General features: G+C 41.6%; 1 protein-coding gene across 13 annotated transcripts in view; it reads right to left on the bottom strand.

Moving 5' to 3' along the window:
• LOC111246189 (uncharacterized) overlaps positions 1–26,016 on the bottom strand; it is a 132,944-nt gene that overhangs the window by 11,081 nt on the left and 95,847 nt on the right. For 10 of the 13 annotated variants that reach the window (XM_086985579.1, XM_086985578.1, XM_086985580.1 and 7 more), the window contains 4 exons: positions 24,651–24,701; positions 12,008–12,112; positions 5,883–5,986; positions 3,628–3,833 (listed from right to left, as the gene is read on the bottom strand). In XM_086985579.1, coding sequence (XP_086841705.1) covers positions 3,628–3,833; positions 5,883–5,986; positions 12,008–12,112; positions 24,651–24,701 — 466 coding nt within the window. Of the gene's footprint in view, positions 1–3,627; positions 3,834–5,882; positions 5,987–12,007; positions 12,113–14,112; positions 14,174–24,650; positions 24,702–26,016 lie in introns of those variants that run through there. The other 3 variants (XM_086985584.1, XM_022795395.2, XM_086985582.1) reach the window with 3 other exon arrangements.

The raw sequence follows: 26,016 nt of genomic DNA, 5'->3' as shown, positions 1-26,016 counted from the left end.
GACTTAGCGGAGAAGTGGGCGAAAAGTTTTGCTGCCTGGTGGACAGAGTGCAAATCAGCGCTGATGACCACTACGACTTGCCTGGCTAGCTTCGATGTGCGGCTTTTCCAACTGTTATACGACTGTACTGTCAGTGTGTGGGTTTGTTGGGCCACTGACGATGCTCTGCTCCTTACAACTTTCAACTGGACGTCACTTTGTTACACACGGCTCCACGTCATAGGCCTCGCGCTTAATGACGTTCAGTGGTTTGGCCAATAACGTCGTTAGCTGAAATGTAGAAATGACAATGGCGACGGTGCTGATTGTGACTGACGACAATGACGGCGAAAAATTGCAAATTTAGTCCGTTTAGAAACTATGCTGGTTGTTGTGGGAATAAGCGGATAAAGCTAAGCACGCGATGAATAACGAGTGCTGCGTGATTCTGCTTCGACGGACCAATAGATGGCAGCTGCCGATTGCCCTACGGGGGCACCTCAAACTCTCTCTGTTGTGAGACGAGCTATTCATTCGAACGAACCAACTCCGTATTGCCCTCGAGAAAGTTGTTTCACTCACTATTTTACCGGATGCTCGTGACGGGGCGAACGACGTGATTTGCTATCGAATGGGGAAGAGGGTCAACTAACCAGACTACAGCTGCAACGAGCACGACATTCCATTGACGTCGCTCTGCTCGTCGCCATATTCAACGAGATCAACTGCCGAAGCCGTGTCATCCAACCAAGCCAACCAACTAACGCCCAGTCAGCCCAACAGCGAATACACTGTTCTCTTGTCGATCGCCGGTCGGATAGAATATAGGCTGCCGGTGCAGCCGCAGTCCACCATCTTATACTACACAGGGCTTCTACCCCTTTTTCGTATATTTCCCCCTGTGCCTCTAACTTGTCCGTTATAGCCTTAGCCGTCGTACGGTACTGCACTGCTAATATCCGGACATAGGCGTCAAAGTAACCAAATGGTATAATGGCGCTCTTCGAGCGCAGAGGCGCTTTTTTGTGGCCTTTTGGGTCTTTGACTTGCTGCCTTCTCAACAACGCTGGATGCGTTCCAAATATCGACTACTGAGAACGTCCGGAATTGAAGAGGAACGGAAAAGTTAATGAGGAACTTATATGTACATATAATAAGTCGGTCAGAACGTGATTCCGTTCTCCAGCCCACTTAAACTGCTAAAAAACTAACTTTCAATAAAATAGTTTATAGCTTTTTTGACCGCTCGGGTAACACACAAATTCCTCGGCTGATGTAGGGAACGTACACGAAGGCCATCTATTAATAGACCCGTTTTCAAAGTTCTGTCTCTGGTTTTGAATCGCTTACTTTCCAAGGTTAACTGTATAAGTTTGAAAACCTGTAGTTTTCAAAGAGCACGATCTGGGCTTGCATAAAAGAATTTTGATCCCAGATGTGCCAAACTTGCCTGCATTGCCACAGTTCCATGAAGGCAAATACTCCCAGATAGTTCGATCATTTTGAATACTTTACCGCTTAAGATCACATTAGACGTTTTGAATGGTTGTTTATTTACTGTTTGACTAACCGCGTAAAGTCGGAATATGCACTGAGCATTTTACAATTTCAAAGTCAGAAACTAAGAACAGAGTAAGAACCCATTTTAAATCCTACCCAGTGTTATCGCTTGTCTTCACTGAGACTCATTTGAGATTTGATTACTTTATGTAGAGCTCTAGGTTATCGTAGAAACCGATTTATCTTCCTACTACAGTTTTCGTGAAGAAATAACTTTTTTGCTACTATTCAATGAGCAATAGTACGTATAAGGTCAAATCCTTAGAACTTCTATTGAGCTTATATGAGACCCACATTATTTTCTTTAATATAGTCCCTAATACATGCTGCCGAATCATGATGCGACCTACTTTTATTTGTACAGAAAGCCTTCGAGGTGGTTGGGCCAAATTTTCACGCAATAGACCACGAAGTTTATTGCCGATTAAAAGAGAAGCTTTCAACTCCGAAGTTCTGACAACAACAACTTTAACAAATGTTGTCATACACTACGCATCCGTCATCAATTTCTTGGCCAACCCAAATGGTCGCAGTTGCGTATCTCTCCATGGGGAAATTATGACTATGGAGTTTTTCGGCCACATGATTTGATCGTATGGAAATAGCTACAAACGAACAACAGATCTCAAACCAAATGGAATATACGAATAGCAAGGATTAGAAGTTTCCCAAATCATTTCTTGACTTAATATATATATATATAGATCTAATATAATCACTATGAAAATATATATTGACTGAGCTTAATTAGTGATTAGAATGTCCAAATTATTAAGAAAGTAGTTTACGAATCAAATAAAACTAAACAAGCTCCACCAAGTCGGACTCAACCTAAATCTGACCCCAGCATTATTCTACGAGAGAATTTCACTGCCAACACTACCGTCGCGACGGAAGAATAGAAGAAGCAAAAGGACTCCAGGAACGGGGATTTGAACAAAGGACACAGATTTACCGGTAGAAGATCCGATCCAACAATGAAATAGCTGAACCTCGACGTCGATGTCATCATTGAACAACGAGATTAATTTCGCAAAGTAGACCTCTTCATTTTAAGCAGGGTAAGAAAGACTAGACCAAAGGGAAGGCCCGTCCACCGTATGTCGAAAAAGTCGGCCACTAAAGGGAAGTTAGAGAATAGGGTTTAGGGAAGGGGATAGAAAAGACCTAACATGATTTTAATATCCTCATTGCTCAGATAAAGGAGGAAGATACAACTCCAGGCAGGGCACATCAAAGCTGTCCCCTTCGCGACCCCACATCCCCCACTAACTTCAAGATCCTGGCCCTAACAAAGTTAAGGTCGTTCTATTTGAAGCAAAAACTTCCAAAACCGTAGAGAAAATAGATATAAAGCTTAAGCAAGAATTCTCTCAATCGGAGGTAAAGAATTAACTGAATCTCTTTTATTTGATGTCAATGGCTATGTCTACCTGATCCAGTTAAACCATAACACTTTTTGTCTTTCTCTAACGAGTGCTGTAGAACTCCATTCCATTTTGTCTGACAGATAAACATCAAGAAAAAAATAGGATAGCTTATGTGCAACCTTAGGTCGATGACCGACGAAAAATATTAAACATATCTGGAAATCGGGAATAATTTTTTATGTAGAGGACTATATAGAATCAGTCCTATTTTATTCTAGTACTCGGCTCCACCATTTATGAATTATTAAACGTAACAAACAGTACACTTACGTAATGCTAGACTAGAACTGGTGTACAGCCCTATTGGTACTATTTCAGGCAAAATCTGGCTATATAACTGCTACTGATTAGCAGATTACATCGTTTACACGATATAAGCTATATCTATCAGGCAGTGAATACATAATATAACAACTCTTTACACAATGTTCATTGTGAAACATATATGGTTGTTTGTCATAGGTAGTTTAAGATATAAGAGGTGTTGAAATTAACAGGCAAAGCGTCTCTTGATAAATCTGTTACTCGAATTTCTTTAACCAGACACTCACATATTCGTTTTAACTTGCCCTTAATAATTTATAGTCAATATGTAAAACAGACTTATAGTTAATATGTAAAATATCTAACAGTATAGATATAGGCAGAAAACACTTACTCAGGCTCAACAAGCTCAAAGGGGAACTGCGAACTGGCAGCCCTTTTGGCCCTATTGAGAAATAACCGCCTCCGGTCGGCAAGCTGGCATTTAAAGAAGATAGTTTGCCGCGATTTACTGCCTACAGTTACGGCATCTTCATCGCTACTGTTTAGCTGATGCTGCTCTTCTTCAAGCACGATGCGATGAAAGTATGTCTTTAAGCCCTGCAATAAATATTAAAAAAAAGTTTGTATCAACGACTCGCTATAAATAATCTTAATTAAATTTAGCCAATTTGGTCCATTTACCAGTAAAAAGCGTGAAGCCACAATTGGTAACTAAGGCTGCATAAATGAATAGACTGACAGGATATTCGAGACACCTAAGAGCAACTAGACATCACATAGAATGAAAGGCTCTGCCAAACAGGCGTGAACGCGGGAAAGCATAGGTGTAATCTCGATATTTGTCACCTTATAAAGCCATAGGAGTACTGACTAGCTTTCCGTTAATGTCAAAGCAGTTATTCCTGGCCCATCTAAGCAACCATTTGCTTATGTCAAAGACGCGTATATATATATATATATATATATACGGCTTTTATTTGCAGTATGTATATATATATATATACACTGCAAATAAAAGATCTGGATATTCTGTACATAACTATACAATGAGGCTTAGTTTTTTGTTCTAGCTTTAGGTAGCTTCATATAGAGGATCTCGGCTTTCGATGACCTTCCTGCTATAACATATGCGCCGTTTGAGGTCAAACTCTAAAAAGAGAGAGCACTGAAGGAGCAATAAGCAAGAAATGTGTACAAAATCGGTCCCAAATATATATATATATATACCGGTTATCAGCAGTGCATACAAGTCTGGTGACCTGTCTGCTTCGCTCCTTTCCGCTCAACGCCATTATTTTCTCCTCTAAGTTGTGCATCTCCTTTCCACAACGAAGACCCCACAAACGCAAGTAAGAAAACGTTTTCGTGCTTTCTGGACCCCCAGCCGATAGTCATAGTTGTGGTCCAGTGCTGTGTAGTTCGGTCAAACATATGTAGAGACAACACATCATCCCGACTCAGATGTAACAATTGCAGGACATTTGTACAAGACCTGCAGTCCTATTACTTGCGAGGAAATAACTACAAAGCGTTTGTAGCATGTTTTACCCGATTGTCTTTCACCCATATTTCAGAAGCCAATTTATATCCGCATTATGCATTGTCTCTGCCAGCAGGATTCATGGTCAGCGGAGCGCGGAACTCCTCCCTTATACTTATTTTCCAGTCATTGTTCAACAAAATAGAAATAAACATCCCTACTCAACAATACAAAATCCTAATCAAAACTAGAACTGTAAAAGCCAGGCTGGAGGAAATGAGATTTTCCTATATTAATCAGTCAACAAACACTGATCCCTATAGGAATACGTTACACAATAAACACAGAGTTTAGGAAATGTAACAGGTTACATTGTCGAGATATCCATTTAGTCCACCAGCTTTCACGTTGTAGAAAAAAAGCAAGAGGCTTTCGGGAACGTATCCTGCTAATAATCACAATGAGTTTTGCATGCAGATGATAGCCCATTCATAAATGGATATATTAGGACAAGCTCATTGAAATCAGACCGAATATAGAGAAATAATCGTAACATTATGTTAATATCTACTTAGGTCTTTCGTTTTCCGAAAGCGTGACACCTGCCAGAAACTTTCAAGCTCAAGAACAGCCCTTGAACCAAGTACAGGAATCTGATATGTGGCAAAACTGTGAAAACATTCTATGCGTAATTTAAAGTAAAAGAACCAAAGGTACGTTACTTAGATAAAGCCTCAATTTCTATGGCTGAATCGGTATTTACGAATAGAGCAACGAAGCTAATAGGAAGGTCACGTTTGGAACTACAACACCCCTCGAAGTCGAAACACAATGAGATAATGCATTAATTTAGAGGTAGAAAAATTTAATTAGCGACTATTTGCCGACGCGTTTCTTGAGATAGAATCACATCCGATACTGAATTGGCGAGAGGCAAGCAGGGTAGTGGGGCATATAGACAATGAGTGCACCTCGTCGGTTTCCCTATATACATACACTAGTGTACGTAAATGATAAGTAAAACCAATGGCGCCAAGCATCATCATGTAGTGAACATTGTGAAATATATAGTTATGCTCTAGTTTAGCTCAATTGTGCCGTAGTGGAAGCTTTGCATACTCTTACAATACGTATTGGCTTGCGAAAGTAAGTTAAAGTGAACTTACAGTTATTTTGTTGGTCATCTTTCCGACTCCGCATCTGAAGTCACCACGGATCGGGACGTCGAAAACTGCCGCCTGCCGATTGTTCGTGTAGTTGGGCACACAACCTGGAACGTATCCGATAATGTCGGCACACACCAATAACAATAATAAGAAAAATTTATCCAGTCTTATCTAAGATTAGCACACTTTTTACGCCAGCCCCTTTGACCTTCATTCGTAATTAGTACTTCTATTTTATTGATATCCATTGAATATCAGCAAAATAAACGAACTTTGCAATACAAATCGCTAATAACAGTAGTAATTCCAATATTCGTAACAAAAAGAGAGAATACGTAGCAAATTCTGAGGATCTGCGGGTAAAAATCTTATAGTGCCTAAAAATGAAACTAAATTTTAGACGTTTTTTTTTTTTTTTTTTTGCAACAGAGTCGCCAGCTGGAGCCGGCTAGGAGGGAACAAATGAAACTAGGTACCAAAGTAACGTAACGACTATAACAACGGCGATAGCAATGGTAGCAGAAATGATAATAGTGACTGTTGTTGCACTAACAATACTAGCAAAGAGAGACAGATAGATACCGAATGAGAACGGCTATAACGGTCCAAAAGGGAAGTGCAACACCGTATATATATTGGCGGCTATCAGCACCACACGCACACGTACAGGCACCGTTATGAATAGAAGGGGTAGAAGAAAGATGGAAGGCGCCTCAAAGCAACAGAAACACCATTACCGATAATAACAAAAACAACAACCAGATGTAAATGGTTGTAGTTACAGACAATTTACGGTGGTGCTCTGCTGGTAACAATCGCCCGTTACCACCGTATCTCATGTTGATCAATATCTCGGACATAACAATTTACAACAAAAGCAAAAGCAGGAAAACGAACAGGTGACGTAAACTATTTAACGCTATAACAGCATTTGTCGTAAGCGTTGCAATCCTATATACATATATATATATATATGTATGTATATATATATGTATATATATAAAAACGAGGAAGCGAACGAAAACTATAGAGTAAAATTTCAGTAACCAATGAGGTGATTGGCGTGTAATTAAATGCAATATTAACACAGAAAAAATCGGAAACTGATAGGAAATATTTTCAATTTTTTCATTAATAATCCTAGAAATATTATTGCTGATGCAAGTGCTGTCTCCTCTATAACTTCAGCAGTAAACCTCAACTGACGCGTAGAGCAATTCAAAACCGCTTTTTGAGGAGCTAATATAAGAAATATGTTACGTAAAGTTCTGGTAAACGGACACTATCTCAACTTACCAGTCATGTTGTTTAACGAAAAATAAAAAAATACTTCAAACTCGGTTGAAAGTTAACATTTGGTACTCTTAGGTAGTTCTTATGCTGCATCAAAGCAGTCGGCACAGAAATAATTAGCATCCAGGTTATCGTTACCTATTATAAGCCCGCTTCGCCATTTTTGTACTGCACCCTTATCGACACAATTCTCTGACGTACCATATATAGGACCTAACCTAAATTATTCTAATTTGTGCTTACGGTAGCAGAACTATATAGGAAAACTAGACGGCCATCTCAAAGAATTTCGAGGCAGTACCAACACAGAACAATATCGTTGATATTTAGATGTCATTAGACGAAATATGACAGTAGAAAATTACTCGTTCGAGGTTTACGTCCGATACGATCTGACCATTTAATTACAATAGGTACATCTAGCACTTTCGTATCAACATTATGTGATTGAATACCCATAGGTTATTGAGCCAGCTAAGGGTTTTTTGGTCGGTTTTGTTAGAGAGGTAAACGCGTTATAATCCAATGCAAAGCAGTCTACACGGGCCACTCAATGAGCATTCGCAGAGGTCATACACTACTAGGTCACACACATCGCAGCAGCATTCGGGTTGGACAGGAAGGTTGCATGTCATACGGGCCACTTTCGTAACACTGTCGTCGCATCCCAAAACGCCATTTTGCGTTTGGGACCTAGCGGGACACCTGGGGTAATGAGGAAGGAAAAGGCTTCCCCATCTCGTTTTATGCACAAAACGAAAAGACCCGTCCTTTGTATGAGAGAGAAACAGACGTAAACTTCTTGCGGTATATAACAAGTTTGTCAGCAATCAGTGCTTCATGACGTCATGCTTGGTTTGTGAAGACAAGCAAGAAGAGGCAATGGCAGAGCTTACAGCATAAGCACTTACAAACGGCTAAGCTGTTAGAGGCATTCGCTAAGGAAAAATGGGTTGTTACCAGTGCACCTGCCCGGTAGCGGCTCCCACCGCGTTGACTCATGGATTGTTGATAGTATAGACAATCGTATGTACCATCGAGGGAACGACAGGCGGCGCTGGCGAAGCCGATGTCTTTGTAGGGTTACTGGCCAACTACAATAGAACGATTGCCACTATAACTCCATGTCTTATACTTTACATGTAGTTGAACAAGTAGAGTTATAGGAACGCGCGTGTGTGTACAAATGCCCCCAGAACTATATAGGTGAACTAGACGGCCATGTTAACGAATTTTGAGGCAGTACCAGTACAGAACAATATTGTTGATATTTAGATGTCATTGGACGAAATATGACGGTAGAAACGGGTAAATGTGTGTAGATGCAAGAGATGCTCGTTTGTTTCAACTGTCGTCGTCATCATTACGCAGTTGAATAGGCTCAACAGAGCGTAAAGATAGATTGAAGCGTCACGCACATATCAATGAGCAACAACGCCAACACGGACGCACGTTACCCAATGTGGATACGAACACAGCTGTTTTAACATCACGCGTCTCAGTTTCAGCGGCTTAATACTCTTAAGATTCAAGGACACACGGGCGACATGATCATACGATTATACATACGAACGAGCATTGGCTTGCATTACTACAAGGAACTGAATTACAGAACCAGATTGCATAGTGCTATGCTAAAAACTATATCACATGAGGGGTTTACCCTGCCGGTAACGGAAAAGAAAGGCACCCAAGTGATGATTCGTCACATCGGTTATTAATCGTTGACAATTCAACTGATTCCTTTTCGGTCATAATTTAAATAGGAGGCATACTTGGGTTAGAAGAACTGCATAATCGACCAAGCGATTACTCTGAATCTATGGTTGTCCCAAAAATAATTGTTTGCTCTCCTGCTTAGGCCGACAACGCTAAAAGCTACTCCTATACGCGTTCCTATGGTGATTTACATATTATGCACTTAGTAATAAATAAAGGTGGTTGGCTACAGTGTATACGGCTGAAGCCTTTACTTCGACTTGGCTGCGTGAAACGCAACATAAAAACTAAGAGTTCAGATACAAATAGAAAAAAAAAAAATAAGAACATTGTAGTTAAAAAGTCAAAGTTACTATAAACCAATCTGTCTTGAGTGGCCCTGGCCATCAAAAACCGAAGAGCTAAAATAAAAATGTGTAAAAGTATTTGCGTTTTAGCTTCAGCAACTGGTAATTGTTCTCCTAAATGAAATAGATGCTCAAAGATTTCCAGGAGCTGTACTTGTAGTAAACGATGGTTTGCTAACACTGTAATAAGTCTGCATGCGTGTCGGGTATATTACATAATGCACTACAATAATGTCTCCGTATTGAAATGAACAGTCACACATAAAACTACGCGCTTGATCGACACGCACACACCTACGATGCAGGTGTGTACGTGTCGATGTTCGATACGCATCTGCTGGAGTTGAATCTACACAATTTCATATGCACAGCTCTTATTGTCGGTGTACAGGCACGCGTTAGAATAAATCACGAGGTTTTCGTACAAGATTTCATCGCAGGTCCGGCACTTTTCCGGTTGTCATATGTCAACGAGGCTTCATTTCAATTAACAAAACAACGTCAAAGCTTATAGCTGTACCCATGATCGCGCAGATACGTATAACAAACACGAAAACACACGAACTGATGAAAATTCGTTACATCGCACCGCACTGACCAGTTTTCCAGTTCTCTTTCTTGTGCCCCCCGCCGAGTTTTCGATCCCATAGGCCATACAAATTCTCATGCATTCAAGCTAGGCTAGCCAAAGCAGCATATTCACAATATGTACAATGTCTCTCTGCAATGAATCGGTGAATAATCATAATGTTATTATTTGGTCCGCCATCATCGTTAATCAGTGGCCAATGGCTGCGTTTACCCATCGCTTAGTGTTTGGACAATGCACAATTCCTCCAAGCCCAGTCAAGGTTCATTCACACACCGCATAATAGTCTGGTGTCTCCCGTATCGCTTCGTCTAGTGCCTTTGTGTCTCGGGTTGCATCCCTCTGTCTGCCTTCTAGTCACGAGAAACCCCATGCCTTAACTCCTGAGTGGCAATGGGTCTCCCATAAGCCACCCACGTCAACTTCTGTTTGTGGTCCTACGGGCCCCAACCAGCTCAAGCTACAAAGGCAGCACATCTTGTGCTGCAGCTGCACACAGCACAGATGTGTCTGGTACCTGATGGGCTCTGTTTTTCACCACCCGGAAAAAAAGACCACTTGTGGCACGTATCCTTGACAGACTGGCAGAAATCTAGTACGACTCGTTGCCTGTTACACGGACCATTTAGTCCCATCTGTCCAGCCAATATGCGTTTTCAAATAGTCAGCCGCCGCTCTCTGGGGATTACAGAATCAGAGAGGAAGAGATAAAATGAAAACGACATTGTGGAGAAGAATTTGAGCCTATTTCCCAATCTCTATCCGGTTGGTTATAGCCACGGAATAACCTTTCCTAACGAATGGAACGGATGTTGCCAAAATGGGAACCAACACCGAAATATAGATAGACACGCATACATATGTATAAACCCAGTGAGCAAACAATGTTTGTTGTTGGAATTGTGCTTTCCCTCCTTCCGTCCATTTCTGGGTGCATATGTGCACAAAGGGCAAGGTAAATATTTACCTACTGTACATGTTAGGATAAACATTAGACCTTGTGTCTTCTTTGTCCATTGATCCCGTTGAGAATCCTAAATCCTGCCGCAGCATTATACAGATACCGACACACAATGAACCTGGGAAGGAGGCTAGGATGGGAAGTCCTGCTATATTCACCGTCTTGCCCTGTCTCGTAGCGGCGCCCCTGCGGCGTACTCGTAACTCCTAAAGGGTATATTCCTTTCGTGAATAGCCGGTTATTCGCCCCCCTCAGTCACTCTCGTTCTTAACGTGCTGCTCATGCGCGAGCATTACGTTCACGTGAATGCGTGCAAATACGATTGCACGTTTGTCTGTGACAAACGTTCGGTACGAAACGGCCAAGGAAGAACTGCTGAGGAAATTAGCATCTAATGTAGCCTAAACTTTCTAGCAAATGCTTGCTCGTAAGTGAGAAGAAACTACTTTGTAACAACCTCTTTGTAAGGGCAAGAGTATAAGTTCAAATAGAGTTCAGTTTTCGGTGAAAATGTCGGAATGTCGACGACTACAATTCTATCCAATCAAGCTTCTACAGCGCCTTAGCGGGTTCCATGCACCTGCATAATATAAAACGTAATGCTTTATAAATATAGCCACAAATCTAATACACAAACTCTACCTTAGCAGTGGAACTCTCACTATACCCACGCAAAACAGGACACTTATGGTTTGCTTAACTGAACTTGCAGATAGCTAGAGAAGGAACAGGCTGTAAGTTGAATAACGCTGTTAATAAATTTCCGGGTGTCAGAGTAGATGAAAAATATTGCATAAGAAATGGTGAACTTCGAAAATTAGCGAATATTACTAAAGTAATTGCCCTGTCTATCGCCAGAATACAAACAGGGTTTACAATTAATTGATTTGATAATACATAATAAAAAAGCGCCTAGTGGTGCTCTAAATCTACTTTAGTCGATCATTCTGAATAGGATATAGGTGGCGATAAACTAAAAAAATGTCGGATATTATTTTAACATAATCTTACCGGCAAGTAAAAACCCAAATTGTTCCAGTCGGACAATGAAGCTTGTTCATCTGTACGTCACACAGCTGGTTAGAATAGAATGGTGCGGAGCGTGATTCTTTGCCAATGTTCGTAACAAGTCTTCATTATAATGAAGTTCTCGTTTTATTGGTACAACGCTAAAAATTCGTAAGATATAAATGCTTCAGAATCATGTCTCACTCACCTGGATAGCCCTTAAGATTTTCGAGGTAGACATCTGTGAAGTTGTGTCCATCGAGGTTCACTCGTATCCGAATCTGCTGTTCACTGCAATCTACCTTGTAATCAACTGGAAGCAAACGAAAATAAATAATTTTGCTTTTCAACATGTGAAAATGGTTTTAGGAAATTATATTAATTGTGCCCTGAGAGCAACCCACTTTAATATTGTATAAGGATTCGTAACAAACCGTCGACATTTCACAAATACTATTTTCAGCTCTCCATAACTACGTCCGGATCCGCTTTATTTCAATTTGCAGTTATTCAACATTTCACCTGATGATTGCTTAAAGCCCAAAGCCTACCCATATGCAGAGCATTACGTTTAAGTTTCCTCAGTTTGCTCGTACGGCAACAAGGCCCCCTCGTTCAATGGCAAGCGCCGACGTCTATCTGCACCACCCGGTTTTATTTAATAACGAATGTGCTTCCGCTAATAGCCTGGCGCTATAGAGGTTTACAGGCCACTGCAGTTTGGTCTAAGAAAGACAGAGGCCGATACATTTTTTGGGCTTAATCACTGTCCGTGTCCATACGGCTCACAACTAATTACTACTAATAGTATCTGGCAATGGTACGGCTCTAACGGGGCACGTCAAGCTTGCTCAGACTTGAGTCAGAACTCACACTCTGCCGCCGCTGACGCACGACTATATAGGTTTACGCATATAACTGGCTTTGGCAGACTGCTGCATAGATGGTGACGGAGCGGCTGTAGCAGCAACGGCGATCAACAGTTTAGAAATGTTAGACGCTTGACCGCTACAAGCACAAACAGATATACCGCTTTCGATAAGAGTGGCTGGCTGACCGACCGGCAACGCTCACTCTGTCTGTCCTCCCCACAGACAAACATCAATTTTTACCAACTGTATGAACAGTGCATAATTAAAATTGACCTAAGCAGCATAAAGAGGCAGGGAAAAAAATACTCTTATACATATATATATATATAGGCAACATTATTAAACCACGTCAGAACTGAAAACAGTAACAGATACTTCACAATCGAAATCCTTCATACGAGCAGCGAGTGTATACAGATGAATGATACGTTTATTCATTTATTACTCATAGATTTGAATTAACTATTATCATCGTTCTTATCATTATGGGACGGCGATTGTTGGCAGCAGCGCCACTGATCTGCAATCAAATATGGGTTGGGTTACTTGAAAAAAACAATGGTTAATCATGGACGGATGCCTCCCACGTATACAACTACTAATGCAGATGAGACTCAAATTCGCCAAAGGTCGAAGAGACTCTAACGCAGACCACTCGATTTCAGTGTCGGGGCCATATAATTTTTATACCTTAATTTGGTGGATTTTAATAAATGAATCTAAGAGGGGGTAGGTCAGCCATTTCTATCCACATATTTTTACCTGCGTCTATCGCTTCTTCTTCATTATAAATACGCTAGCCGCTGTCATATTTATGCAAAATCCTCTCAATTGATCTGAATAAGAATTTTAGGAATCCACAACAAGAATAACGTACAAAAATCAATAATATACCTACAATTATTAACAATATATAATATTGACCTGTTGTTATATATTAACCAACATATACATGTTGCAATGCCCTAGGGGATATGTAGGTGCTATTAGATACTTGGTCAAACAAGCTGACTGACGGTTAAACAATATGCATCGCTGCTATAACATTGTGTTGGAGATGCTTATTGCAGAAGATAAACTGCTGTTTACACTAGATCTCTCTGCTATGTACTTTTTCTGCTTCAAAAGTAAAATTTGAATTATTACGTTATCACATGTATAAATGTATATTCTATCGCAATGATATATCTCTGAGCAGATCATCTTCATTAAACTGCTTCGCGAATAAGGCATAAATGTGATCAGAGTCGTATCATAGGTACTTTCAGATCATTGCATTCAATGATTCAAACGCGTTGGCATGAGTTCACTCATGCCAATGCGTTTCTAGTGAAGGGTAATAACGCCGGCTCCAATCAATCCTTTCGCTATGGCCGCAGAACACATGTAATACTATGGTACTTCGTTCGTGCGGTCCTGCTAATGCCTTTTGCTATTGGACCTTGTCGTTCGTCCTGCTGCCGTGATACGTCTCTTCTCGCCCACATTTCTTATATGTCAACCTGCTGCCTTAGCGTCCTTTCCAGTCCAAAGGAATGAGCCATGAGTACAAGCCATAAGACTTATCGGGTCATGCCATGCTGCTCTGAAAGTTGACATCAAAGAATGAAGCAGGAAAAAGGGAAGAACATGATAGCGGGAGTGGAGAGGGCTCTATTCCATACCAAACAAACGAAGTTCTACCCGCCAGCTTGGCTAGCCTGGGGGGTCGGTTCTGTTGATTCGATCTTTGCAAAAGCCCCCAAGCTTCCTTCCTAAGCCCCTCGACTAACTTCGTCTATCAAGCTCCTGCAGTTTCGCGTAGCTCCTCACCATCGCTAAATTTATGAGTACGCCTTTTTTTCCCCTGTTACCACACTGTACTCGCTGACTGACCGCGCCGCAGCGAACATGCGATGCAGGGCATAGGCTCAACAAACCCAAGCGAAAGATCATTCCGGTACACGCACTCACTGTACTGAAAGGAGTCCCAGAGCTTTGGAGCAGAATTCTATCAAAAGATGGTGAGAGAATAGAGTCAGAAAAAGACATACTGAGAAAGAAAGCAGTGGAAAGATGGCGACCAAACTAGAAAGGTCTTCGTTATTTTTTTCGATCAGCCTTGGAGCGAATCCAAACGATCGTCTACAGTTTGCACCTCCTTCTATGAGTACATGATGAAAAAGAGTCGAAAACGTCTCTGAAGTGACATTATTATTGCAGCCATACTCTACCCGTCATACGTTGCCACATCTAAAACGAGAAACCAAACAGAGGTAGCTACTTTAAGCCAGTATTTTTCGCTCCTTACGGTAAAGAAGATCTACTCTTTTTATAGCTAGGCCAATTTTTTCCGGAACAGAAAAAAGGTCAGGGCCTACTCTTCTGCTGGATCAACGTTCTCGGTGAAAAGAGTGCTGGCTCAAGCAACTACCAATCCGTAAAGGCTGAGCTCTACAAGCGGCGCCTGCAAGCCGGAAGTCTCGAAGACAGAATGGTAGGCCAAATCGGCCCGGAAATGAATCGGGGAAGGCCTTTTGGTAACGGCTAACAATGCTTTCTGCAACAACTTGTTTCTAATGGAAAAATAACCGTCTGTATTCGGCCGTCAAAAGTATTCCTATTGAAGCTTAACTAACCGCAACTATTATCATGCCAGAAGGTCCTTTAAAATCTCTATTGGGATGCATAAGCGTACTGTCCAAAACACCCAGCTGATAGGTGCTTATAAAGATAAAGCACTATCCATACGATTGAAATAATAAGAGCTAACTGTATGCAGAACGTACGATATTAAAGTATAGAACGGCCGATTATAACAAACACTCGAATCGAATATGGCTTTTCTTTCGATATCGGAAAACGCATCGTGCGAAATGGAGTTACTAATAAAAATGCGGCTGAAAATAGAAAAAAACAAAAAAAAATCGCCAACAATAAGAAGAACAACAACAAAGAAAATGATGATATAGCCAGATAGACAAAAATGTACTAAATCGAGATCAGCAGATTCCTAATTAGCAATTCCGAGTGAGAAAACTACGAACGAACTGGCAGATAGATATTAATGGCTATTGGTATCGTAGCTGCGCTTGTGACGTAAACACATTCTGCCCTTTGCGGCGCTTGGAATAAATAAAAAAACAACATCTGTTAATTGCTATATATAAGTCTATTTAGTTTTAGTTAACCGTAGGGACAGTGGTCAGTTAACCAGGTATGGTAGTACATGATACAACATAGAAAATGTCCACGATATAGTCCAGTCGATGCTGTTATATCACTGACACATGTGAAGGTTACAAGGTAACGCTGGTTGTTTTCACGACAGGATAATATCTACTTATTGACAGGTAAACAGAGCGCACCCTCCGCATATGTCTGTCTGCGGCCGTGCGCGTTTGTCTATCACTCTGTGTGTAAGAATGCGTATGAGATAAAGGGTATTTGTTAGTTTTGCATCTTTCGTATCGACGTTTCTTCTGGTACGATTCGAAGAGTTATATTATAGAAATATGTCGAATTTGGCGACTGCATCTTTCTTTTTGGTGCAACTGCCGGCATCGTTGCCGCCGCTGCCGCTCCCTCGCGTCCTCAGTACAATTCCGTTGCTTGTCATCAGTTGTTGTTTATGCAGGTTATTGCCGTTTTTGTCGTCGTTCTAATGGAAGAGTTGATAGAGAAATTTAGCAATAATGACGTTACTTCATGCGGAGAAAACACGCAGGATTCATTGGTTCACCGTCGTGTCCAGGTCCCGCGCGCGTCCCAACGTTCGGGCGTCCCGTCAGTCCGTGCCCGTTCTATTTAGCAGTGGCATCGTGAACAACGGCAGTGCCCAGACAAAACGAAAAGTAACAACACTAATAATGACAGCAACATCCAATAGACGTGAAAGAATGGAAGATTTGTGTCTGTGAACCCCTTATATGTGTGCATCCTCAAGAACGTTATGTACGCAGGCACAAAAGCGGTGGTCAATTTTTCATTCTGACACCACTGTAAGGAGCACCGCGCCAAAAAGCTAGAGGGTAGAAGAGCTCGCGCCGTCTTCAGCAACAGTCAGTCGGCACGCAGCTGCTACTGCTTACTTATTTACTAGCTCAGGCAATAGGAATAGCATCAGCACGTGCTGTCTATCGTCTTTTAACAGGGAACCGAAAAACGAACTCTCTTTATCAAATTTGTCTTCTTGACCCCCCCAGCTGGCCCCCGCAAACCCCTTCAGCGTCATAACTCGTGCCAACTACAACCACAATGACAACAGCCCAGCAATATCTAACAGTTCTTTAGGCAAGAGGCGCATAGCCAAACCGACCGGGCGACTGACAATCGTTTTGTGCGTCTGTCCCACATAACAACAATGATATATAAATATGTGCATTCTTGTGAAGCTATAAGTGTCAATGTGCGGTACCCTTGTCAGAATGAGGATCAGACTACAGCTGGCTACCGGATCACGCAATCTCAGTTTCGGTCACCGACGCAGAGACACTACACTCACGGCAGCCGCAATAGTTAAACTATCCTAACGTTCACTGAGCTTCGCCTGCCACCAACTGATGAAGCGCGGGAAGTCCGTGAGGTAGTACCGTGCAAACCTCTGCTATCAAACCAATACGACGGCAGAAACACTGTTAGAGAACTCTACAGGAAAATTTTGTTCACCTTTTCAATGATGGACCGCGAATTGCGTTGCCAATAACTAATAAATAGAAACAAAAAGCTCTCAATTTCTGGCTTGCTGAAGAGAAAACTAGTCCAATAACGTCTAGTCTCTTTTTTGGCCAGTGCCCATTCGTGCTAGTACCACTGCAGCTATGCTTATAGTTGGACATATTATCGCATCATAAAAACTCGCTCTTACGATCTGTGGCCGCTAGAGATAAGAGGCAAGAATCGACAGGCACGAGCCGACGACAACCCTTCTCGTCAACTCACATAATGGATTATTATTATTATTATTAATCACACTTTTATTAGAAATAAGCTATTATGTTATTTTGTTTTATGTTTCTGATGGTATTTCTCGCGCGAGCTCTGCCCACCGCGTGGGGGCTCCACTTTTCTCTAGCATGATACCACATACATCTGGTCTAACCACTCTACTGGGCCCTAGTTTTGAGTCTAATAAAAAAAGCCAGTTGCAACAAAGTTTCTGACAAAATGGCCAGACCACATTTATTCGAACAGAATTCATTCCAAATGTCAATGCTCAGGCCTATTGTCACTCAGGAACGAACCGCTTGTTTGTCTGCTCATAACTATCTCATGAAGCTCATATGGACCTATTTTTCATTTGGTCGTGATCGAAGACGCTTTCTAACAAACTTAACACTAGTGGCAAGCGGATATTATTTGCCACCTTGAGCACTTCCGTATAGCCATTGATCTCGCTGCATTCTTATAGTTTCTATGCGTTTCCTGTTGACCCCTTTACCCTTGATCTTACAGATAAGGTGTCCAGCAGTTGCTTCAAACTATTTCCTGTTCTTAGCTGGGTGTGTCCAAAACGATTCATGCCATAAATGGTCAAATGATATACACCATGAAACTGTCGATGATTAATTACAGGCTTTTTGCACACATGGGAAAGGACACATCGAAAGGCTACATTACAAGCCAGATGCTATATCTCAACTACGTATCGTATTTGACCTCAGGCTGCTTGTTATATTGAAGATTAAATCGATGTTCCGTTGCAGGTTAGTTACGATCAACAACACGTACAGCTATCTAACATACAGTAACCTTAATCTTTGTTGGTGTGACAAAAACAAACCACGGCTGTTTTGTTAGTGTTACTCGTTTCCCTTCATTTGCGAAGCGGAAATAGCCCCGTCAAGCAACTCCCATGTCGAATGCTGCTGAATGTGAACTGGAGCAGGTCGACGACCACGCGTTAACGCTTGCGCGTGTTCCCACTTCATTGCTTATCCTTCTCTCTTGTTCCACTGGGGGCAATCCCACAACGTTGGCAGTAGTCGAGACAACGACGGGGTCGTTTTGTCTAGACATCTGTAAAACAGAATCGAAGATACAATTCAGTGTCGCAGGAACAGCCTCAACACGTCGACTCCGAGCTTTGAACGATTGGACCGGGTTCGTTAGGCTAGACGGTGCAAGGCTGCACAGTAAAGTCTTCCGCGGAATCATTTATCAAGTTGGTCAGCACGTCGAGGGTAAGCAGTAATCTGGAGGACAAAGCTTTATTTCTCTTGTCCCTCTTCTATCACTTCCCGATCACTGTTTTTTGCCCTGCTGCCTTCGTTCACTGCGCTAAAAGGTTGAACGAGACAGTGAGAGCCCGATAACCTTCAGAAGCGACGAGCACGTTGTCCAGTTAGGCGTCTCCACATCGTTTTGCATGTGAAGAAGCCTGCGGGACCAATAGAAGCCCCGCTAGCCTAAAGCGAACTGGTTTAAGCCGCCCTAAGGGCAAATTGAGTCATATCCTATGGACTTTCCCACTTCCAGGCGGGTAACGAAAAACACTCCACGTTTTTCGCGCAACGAGAAAGAGAAACATCTTCGCTTAGCACCTTTCTGTCGTCTTCTAACATAACGGCTTTGATCAGTGAAACTGTACGACCCTCCGTATCTTCTTGCCGTCTCCAACTTCGATTGACTCTGTGTCGTCGAAAAACATGACAGACCTGAAACGTGTGTTTCCGAATTTTCTTCCAATGCAATTTAGTGCAAAAATATTTTCAGAAAATTTCGCATTGCTGTAGCGGTACCAAAATTCAGTTCATCTAACAAAATCTACATAGTTCACCATTTGAATTTTTAGAAATTATCTATAATGAAGAAGGTAGAACGAATGCGTACAGGACTCACCGCCGTGCAGTGTATTTAAGGTCAGGATTATATTTGATTAAAGGCATAAGCGTATCATATCACAGTTTATCGTATTCGCAGTAAGCCGCGAAGCTGTTACGTTCAAACTTGAGCGAATACACAGATACCGTTATGCTCATTATAGCCATACTGTCAACCCAACTTTAATTCGGCTTACCGTTTTCATTCGTTACATCCTCGTACAATTCTCGGCTGCCTGGCGACAACGAGCCTAGCTTCGAAAAGTTAGATATGAATAAATCACTAATTTCGCAGTATATTTGTCGTATAAGATAGGATCAGGCTAGTAGAAGGCGAAGTATCGAAAAAGTTCTAGTTAGCGAATGACGCGAAAAGTCACTTTCGGCTTTGCCTGTTTCATTGCATTTCTCAAAATTCTCACCTGTAGAACTTGTATAATTATAATGGTTTTTTATCATTGGCCTTTCGGTAATTCTGTTCCTAACTATAGTAATAATGCTGCTTGTATCCATCCGTTACTCGCGATTCACCTATTTTAAGGCCAAACTCTACAAGCATATAAACGGTATCTCCTTGGCTTCGGGTTCCAGACAATGAATTCAGTCATGATTCCTACATGATTGATGATCTTATCGGCATGTCTCTATTACAGCGTAGCTGCACATGTTATTCTGAACAGATTACGGACGGATCAGTTTGAACGCGTGTACTCTGTACACATACCGAAAACTTACCCCATACGTTTCAACATCATAAAACTATTTATATAATAAAGAATGACACGGTTTTCATAGGCAAGCCATACGAGCTTCAATCTGCCTCGTTTAACGTATATGCATTCGCATATAGGAAGAGTGAGACCTCTTGGCTATAGTGCTGAGAAGAAAAATTCTGGAGGCTACACGATTGAAAGTGAGCCAAGTTCCGATAACCGTACCGTACATAAAGACGCCACGGGTAGCAAACATTAGCGTGTACGTGTTCATAGGTATTTTCCGCTCCGAACGCTTAAGCCCGAGGAACTGAACGTATTTCAAAATCAGCGTACTACGCAGCTCTTAAATGTACGGTTATACTTCAAGACGATGTTTTGTCAGCTCATAGAGTATAGCTAACTTCGGTTCGTATCGAAACAGGCCACTGGTAGAACCGTCTTTAACTGACTGAAGTGGGGGCCATGGACCGTACGCTGTTATATGAACTTGACATACTCTCACACACGCATATACATAGCGTCTATCGTAGTGCGAGGACGTGAAATCTCTGGGGAGATACATTATGATCAAACTCAAGTATCTTGAGCAGTCTGCCAGCCACATCACAGAGTCTATATATCATGAGCTCTACTGTTTTTTTGCTCATAGTGTTGCTCATATTGGTCGCTTATTTATGACACTCCCGGCCATAAATCTGATGCCACGACACAATACGATCTTAAATAGTTGGTAACTTTTACTAAATGTGTATGAGTAAATATGTGTGCGTTATATATACTACACTATTGAAACACCCAACCAGTGTAACAAGTCAAGTGAATCTTTTTAATCAAAGGAGAAGTTTTCTATTGTACGATTGATATCGATTTTATTATATAGCTAAAATGTGTAATCTACCTAAAAATAACAAGTAATCGCTTTTTTTTTTTTACCATTTATTAATCTTATGTGGGCAGATTGTTGGAATCATCTAGTCGTAGGTATAATAGCAAAAACTTATTTTCTACTCGTCAGATAAATGAAGTACTTTAATTATAATTTCTCTTCGCCATATTTTTCATTTGCCAAATAATTAATATCTGAATAATAATTTTTGCTAACATTGGGAGTAGAATTAGTGTGATAGCACACTTGTTACTTATGGTTACCAGATCAGCGCACCCAGAGGGATGCGTATTTTGCCGCCGTAATAATAGGTGTGACGAGCTATTGACACAGATTAAATGGAAACAATCGACTATAGAACAACTTGTTTGATAAATTTGTAAAGTTCGTCTACCCGAAACAAATTGTAACTTAGATCACTTTGAGCGGTAGGCCTGCATCATCACTGACTTTCTTGTTTTGCACCGTCAAAAACAAACTGACATGTAGCAAATAAATCGACTGGGAATAATAAGCGGTATCGCTTTTGGTTGCTGGCCGATACCGCAGTAGACAACAATATGCATGACGACAAAGGAAATCTATATTGCATCGTCTGCTCTGGGGTCGTCCCCATCACAGACCCCGTGTGCCTGCCATCAGTGATGAGATCCATGGCACGCCATCTGGTTTTCGTTTGCATAGCGAGTACCAGTACAAACGACTCGTAGTAGCGGCTGGGGCGACGACGGTGGGTGGTAAAGGTAGGTGGCACGCAGACCGCGGTAGCAGCTGCCGAGACAAGCGAGCGGGTGGGCTGGCAGACAGACCGCGAGGCGAAGACGCTTCGGCATTGATCTATTGTGCAGTCACCACAGCCACGACGACTATTGCCGCTATCGAGGAATGGACGACTGCGCGACTTGTACTGAGTTTGCTTCTGGCAGCTCGGCACGAAGCGTTGCTGCCTTTAAAGTTGTCTCCGTAAAAAAGTTCGGACGACGTCCATAGCACCGCCGGCGGTTTGTCGCTGCGTTTGTGACAGAACGACATCGACAATGATCACGGGGCACTACGAAGAGGCTTCGTATTGCAGAGGCGCGACTGCTTCTGCTAGCACCATGGCATTGTTCAATATTCTTTCTGGCAGAAACGACAGGCTGAGTGGGAGAGAGCGCGGAAAAAAGCAGTATAATAACAACGGGTAGGACAAACGTTCGCTAATACTTAGTTCGATGAAAACTCCAGACGCACACACACACACACACACACACACATTCACCCGTATCCGCCCGTATCGCGCAGTTTGCATGGCAGGAAGAATTAAAGACTGGTTGTGTAATAAACAGGCCGATTAGATAAGATAACAGATTATATCTGACGATTCTATACATTTGCTGTTATTTACCGATTGCGAAGGCCTATGTGTCACCTACTTATAGAAAGCAATAAGAGGCGTTTTGGATGAGTGATAGCTTTAATTAACTATCGATCATCGTAAGGTACTAGCTCTTACAATTAAAAGCGACTTATCATTCGCTGGTATGTATCTATCGACTTAGTAGATTTAGACTGAAATCCGTAGCAGTCCAAATTAGTTGCGGCTTTCATAGGGGTGAGTGCGGCTTGCCAATCGGTTTGCTACGTATCATTGGTTTGTTTTTTGCTGCTTAGACCTTTAGTAGAAGAAGTTGGGCGGTTGATATTTTAAATAACACAAAAAACACCGCATTCTATTTGGTTATTGAGGTCAATCTGATGTTTGGTTTGTGCCTCCAGTTAATAGCTGATCGTTTTAGCCAGACCGCCCGCCGTGTTCTCCCTTTAAGGGCGCCACAACTGGCAACATTTGTCACGAAACACATTCTCCACATCGTAAGCTCCTATCAATGGTCGACAGATCTGACGCGTGCAAGCGATATCGGCTGGCTGGGATGTAGTTTCACTTAGCAACACCTACAGAACGATAGTCCTGGTTTTTGGCGTTCCAAAATGGGAACGCTTTAACACTCGTCCAAGATTTATCTCAACGAGAACTCGAAGCTGCGTGACCTCGCCTGGTGAGCCAGTACCATTTAGCAGCAATGATAAAAAAATCCCTTTGTGCGATCTGGTCAGCGAAATGACCAAAGTGTCTTGTCGTCTGCCGCAACTTTATCTAGTTCGATCTCAATAAACAGTGCGATACAGGGATGCCATGAAAACGCAAGCTTTCAGCTATAGCACTGTGCAAATTACGATAATAATATTGTGTATTGTTTGAAGTACGCCTTTAAATATGCGCCTATGTATATAAAGCTATATTAATACATAGTTGAAATCTTGTCAAAATAGCTAGGCAACTATATCAATGGCCAATATATTCGCCATTCGACTTAACTGTTCCCTCACATCGTCCTGAGTTTTTCACTGCAAGGAATATGCATTTATGATTATAGGCCCACATGTCTAGTTTGGAGTCTTAAGCTGTGCCTTCGAAGGCTGACATATTGGTTTCAAGCTATATATTTCAATGACAGGTCAGCCTGTCCGTAGCCGATGATTTTTATTTGAAGTAATCAAGTATTTTTTTTTTCGTAATCATTTTCGCCATGGCACCAACAAAATGATAATTTTGTTATAATATAGATGTCTTTCAACCGCCTTCCGCGAGTACTCGCCCGTTGATTCACTTACTGATCAATAACTAGGCACACTTTCTAGTAAAATTTGTACTGCGACGTCTGAACAACCCGAGCGGCAAAATCGTGTGTTCCACATGTCACTGCCTGTACGAGACGACAGGTACAGACAAGCGGCAAGGCCGAAAGCATTCTGCGGGGCCTTCAATCGAGTTCGTGGGTAGTCTCGACTACTCGTTTCTTTTTGGCTTAACACGCCCTGACTTTGTGAGGTATCGAGAGCGAAAGGTCAGCTTACTGCTGCGGAGAAGCCGCTCGCACTTGCACTTACACGATAGACATGCAGCAGGTGTACGTACGCTACCTCACGACTTTTGAATTATGTAGGGAAATCGGCTCGCTTCCTTTTCGCCATTCGTATCTAATCTTGCCAAGCGGGCCAAAACCATCCGGCCTATTTTAGGATCTTCTAGTAGCGCTAATATTATTAATCCTAGAAACCTAGTGACATCTCGTCACAAATGTCGCCTTTGCTTGTAATATTTACTGTGGCTGGTGATCTTGTTAAGCTCAATACTTTTTCTAAGAATGAGCTAAATCTGAGTTGAATGTTTATACTATTTCAATAACTAATGATTAAGGTGACTTCTATTTTTTCGACCACAGCTACAGTACAATAGATATCTTGTACTGTTGCCCACAGGCTGGGTTTGGTCAACGCCGCTGTGAACACTCAACGGATAGACGGCTTGAAAGTTGATTAGTCCTTAAATAGAAACTAGCTGAAACATGATGATAAAAGTCCTTATAATGGTATTTTGCATTTTTGGAAGAATGACTCGGGCACTTTGATTTTTTTAGGAATTCAAAGCGGGTATACGCTTTTGTTTAAAATATGCAGATTAGATGTGATGGTAGTGTCGATATTAACCTGCATTTCTCGGCTGACTATTTCATATTGGTAGGGCAATCTTTACCAGTAATGGGTCCTGTAGCGGGTCCTGTAGTATAGATGTCCTCATACTTACCTGTAATAAAAGTTTAATAATGTATCAGATATGTATAGTTACGGTCATTTTCACAATACAAAATACAAACTGAACGAATTTAATGTATAAGCTACAAAAACGAGAAAATCACTTTAAATAGTAACACTCTGCGGTACGATGTGTGCTACCTAACCTAACCTAACCAATAGTATTGCCACGATACTATTATTAACATGTTTCTAGCATAATAATAATAACAAAAATAAGTAGTAAAAACAGGAGTAGGCCAACTACAACGTCAGCAGAGATGGATTGAAATGCGCGTTTTTTAGTAATATGTCTCGTGAAAGCGTCATCGTGTTCCATTAAACCGCACTATCACGTCTCTGATACTCTGAATTCGGTCCTTAGGGTGGCCGGGTTGATTTGGATAAAAGATGACTAGATACAATGTCCTAGCAGGGCGTGTGCATAGAGTTACTTTGAAGGCCTTTAACCTATTGGATTTTTTATGCTCCGAGTGGTGCAAAGCGCACTCTCTTTAAGTACAATCTTAAAATCAACGAGAAGCTAACTTTAATAGTTTGCCAAGAGAATACGCGAATACCATCCGCATCGACAAGCGAGCACTTAAAAGGCCTAATATAATAATGCATATGCCGGATGGATGAACGCATTTATCTGAGATAAATTGAATCATTCTAAGCATTTGCTGTACCCGAATAAATAAATCAGTATACGCAAACTTCTAAATATGATTTTTATCACACTAAAATGTCGATTAAGGATCTATTTTCATATCTTTTGACGTCTGTCTGTGCTCAACTGGACATACCTAGGGAAATTGAATTTATTGCAAAATTTTCGAAAGAGTAGAATCTCTAGCACCATATTAATGGTGATGATGCCAAATGTGATAAATCACCTTTGATCATGCACACAAGCGTCTCGCCGCTTACTTGGTCGCCTACGGGCTACCATCATATAGACACAAAGCGCAGTAAAGCTTGATAGCTTCATTCAAATGCTTATTATCATATTCATCCTGTACAAGACCGATGGATACATCAGAGCGGTAATCTTCAGACAAGTTCCCCAAGACCTATAAATAACATGAGAGACGAGGTGCTTCAAAGCTTCTAATTTAAATATCTGCTTCTCCTCCACCAACCGGATTATCGTGTGAAGTTTCAAATCACCTAGTACCCCATACCCTTTGCCCGTCCATCATTTCAGCTTTTTGTTGCATTATACATTTGCCCCATTCTAGCATTTACGTATCTGCGGCTTCTGCACATTTGATGCGATATATATCGAATGGCCAAAAGGCACCAAGCTGAGACTCACTAGGGAC

This window comes from Varroa destructor, unplaced genomic scaffold, assembly GCF_002443255.2.
Source record: "Varroa destructor unplaced genomic scaffold, Vdes_3.0 BEIS01000003.1, whole genome shotgun sequence".
Classification (NCBI taxonomy): Eukaryota; Metazoa; Arthropoda; class Arachnida; order Mesostigmata; family Varroidae; genus Varroa; species Varroa destructor.
This window is presented reverse-complemented; position numbering and strand designations above follow the sequence as displayed.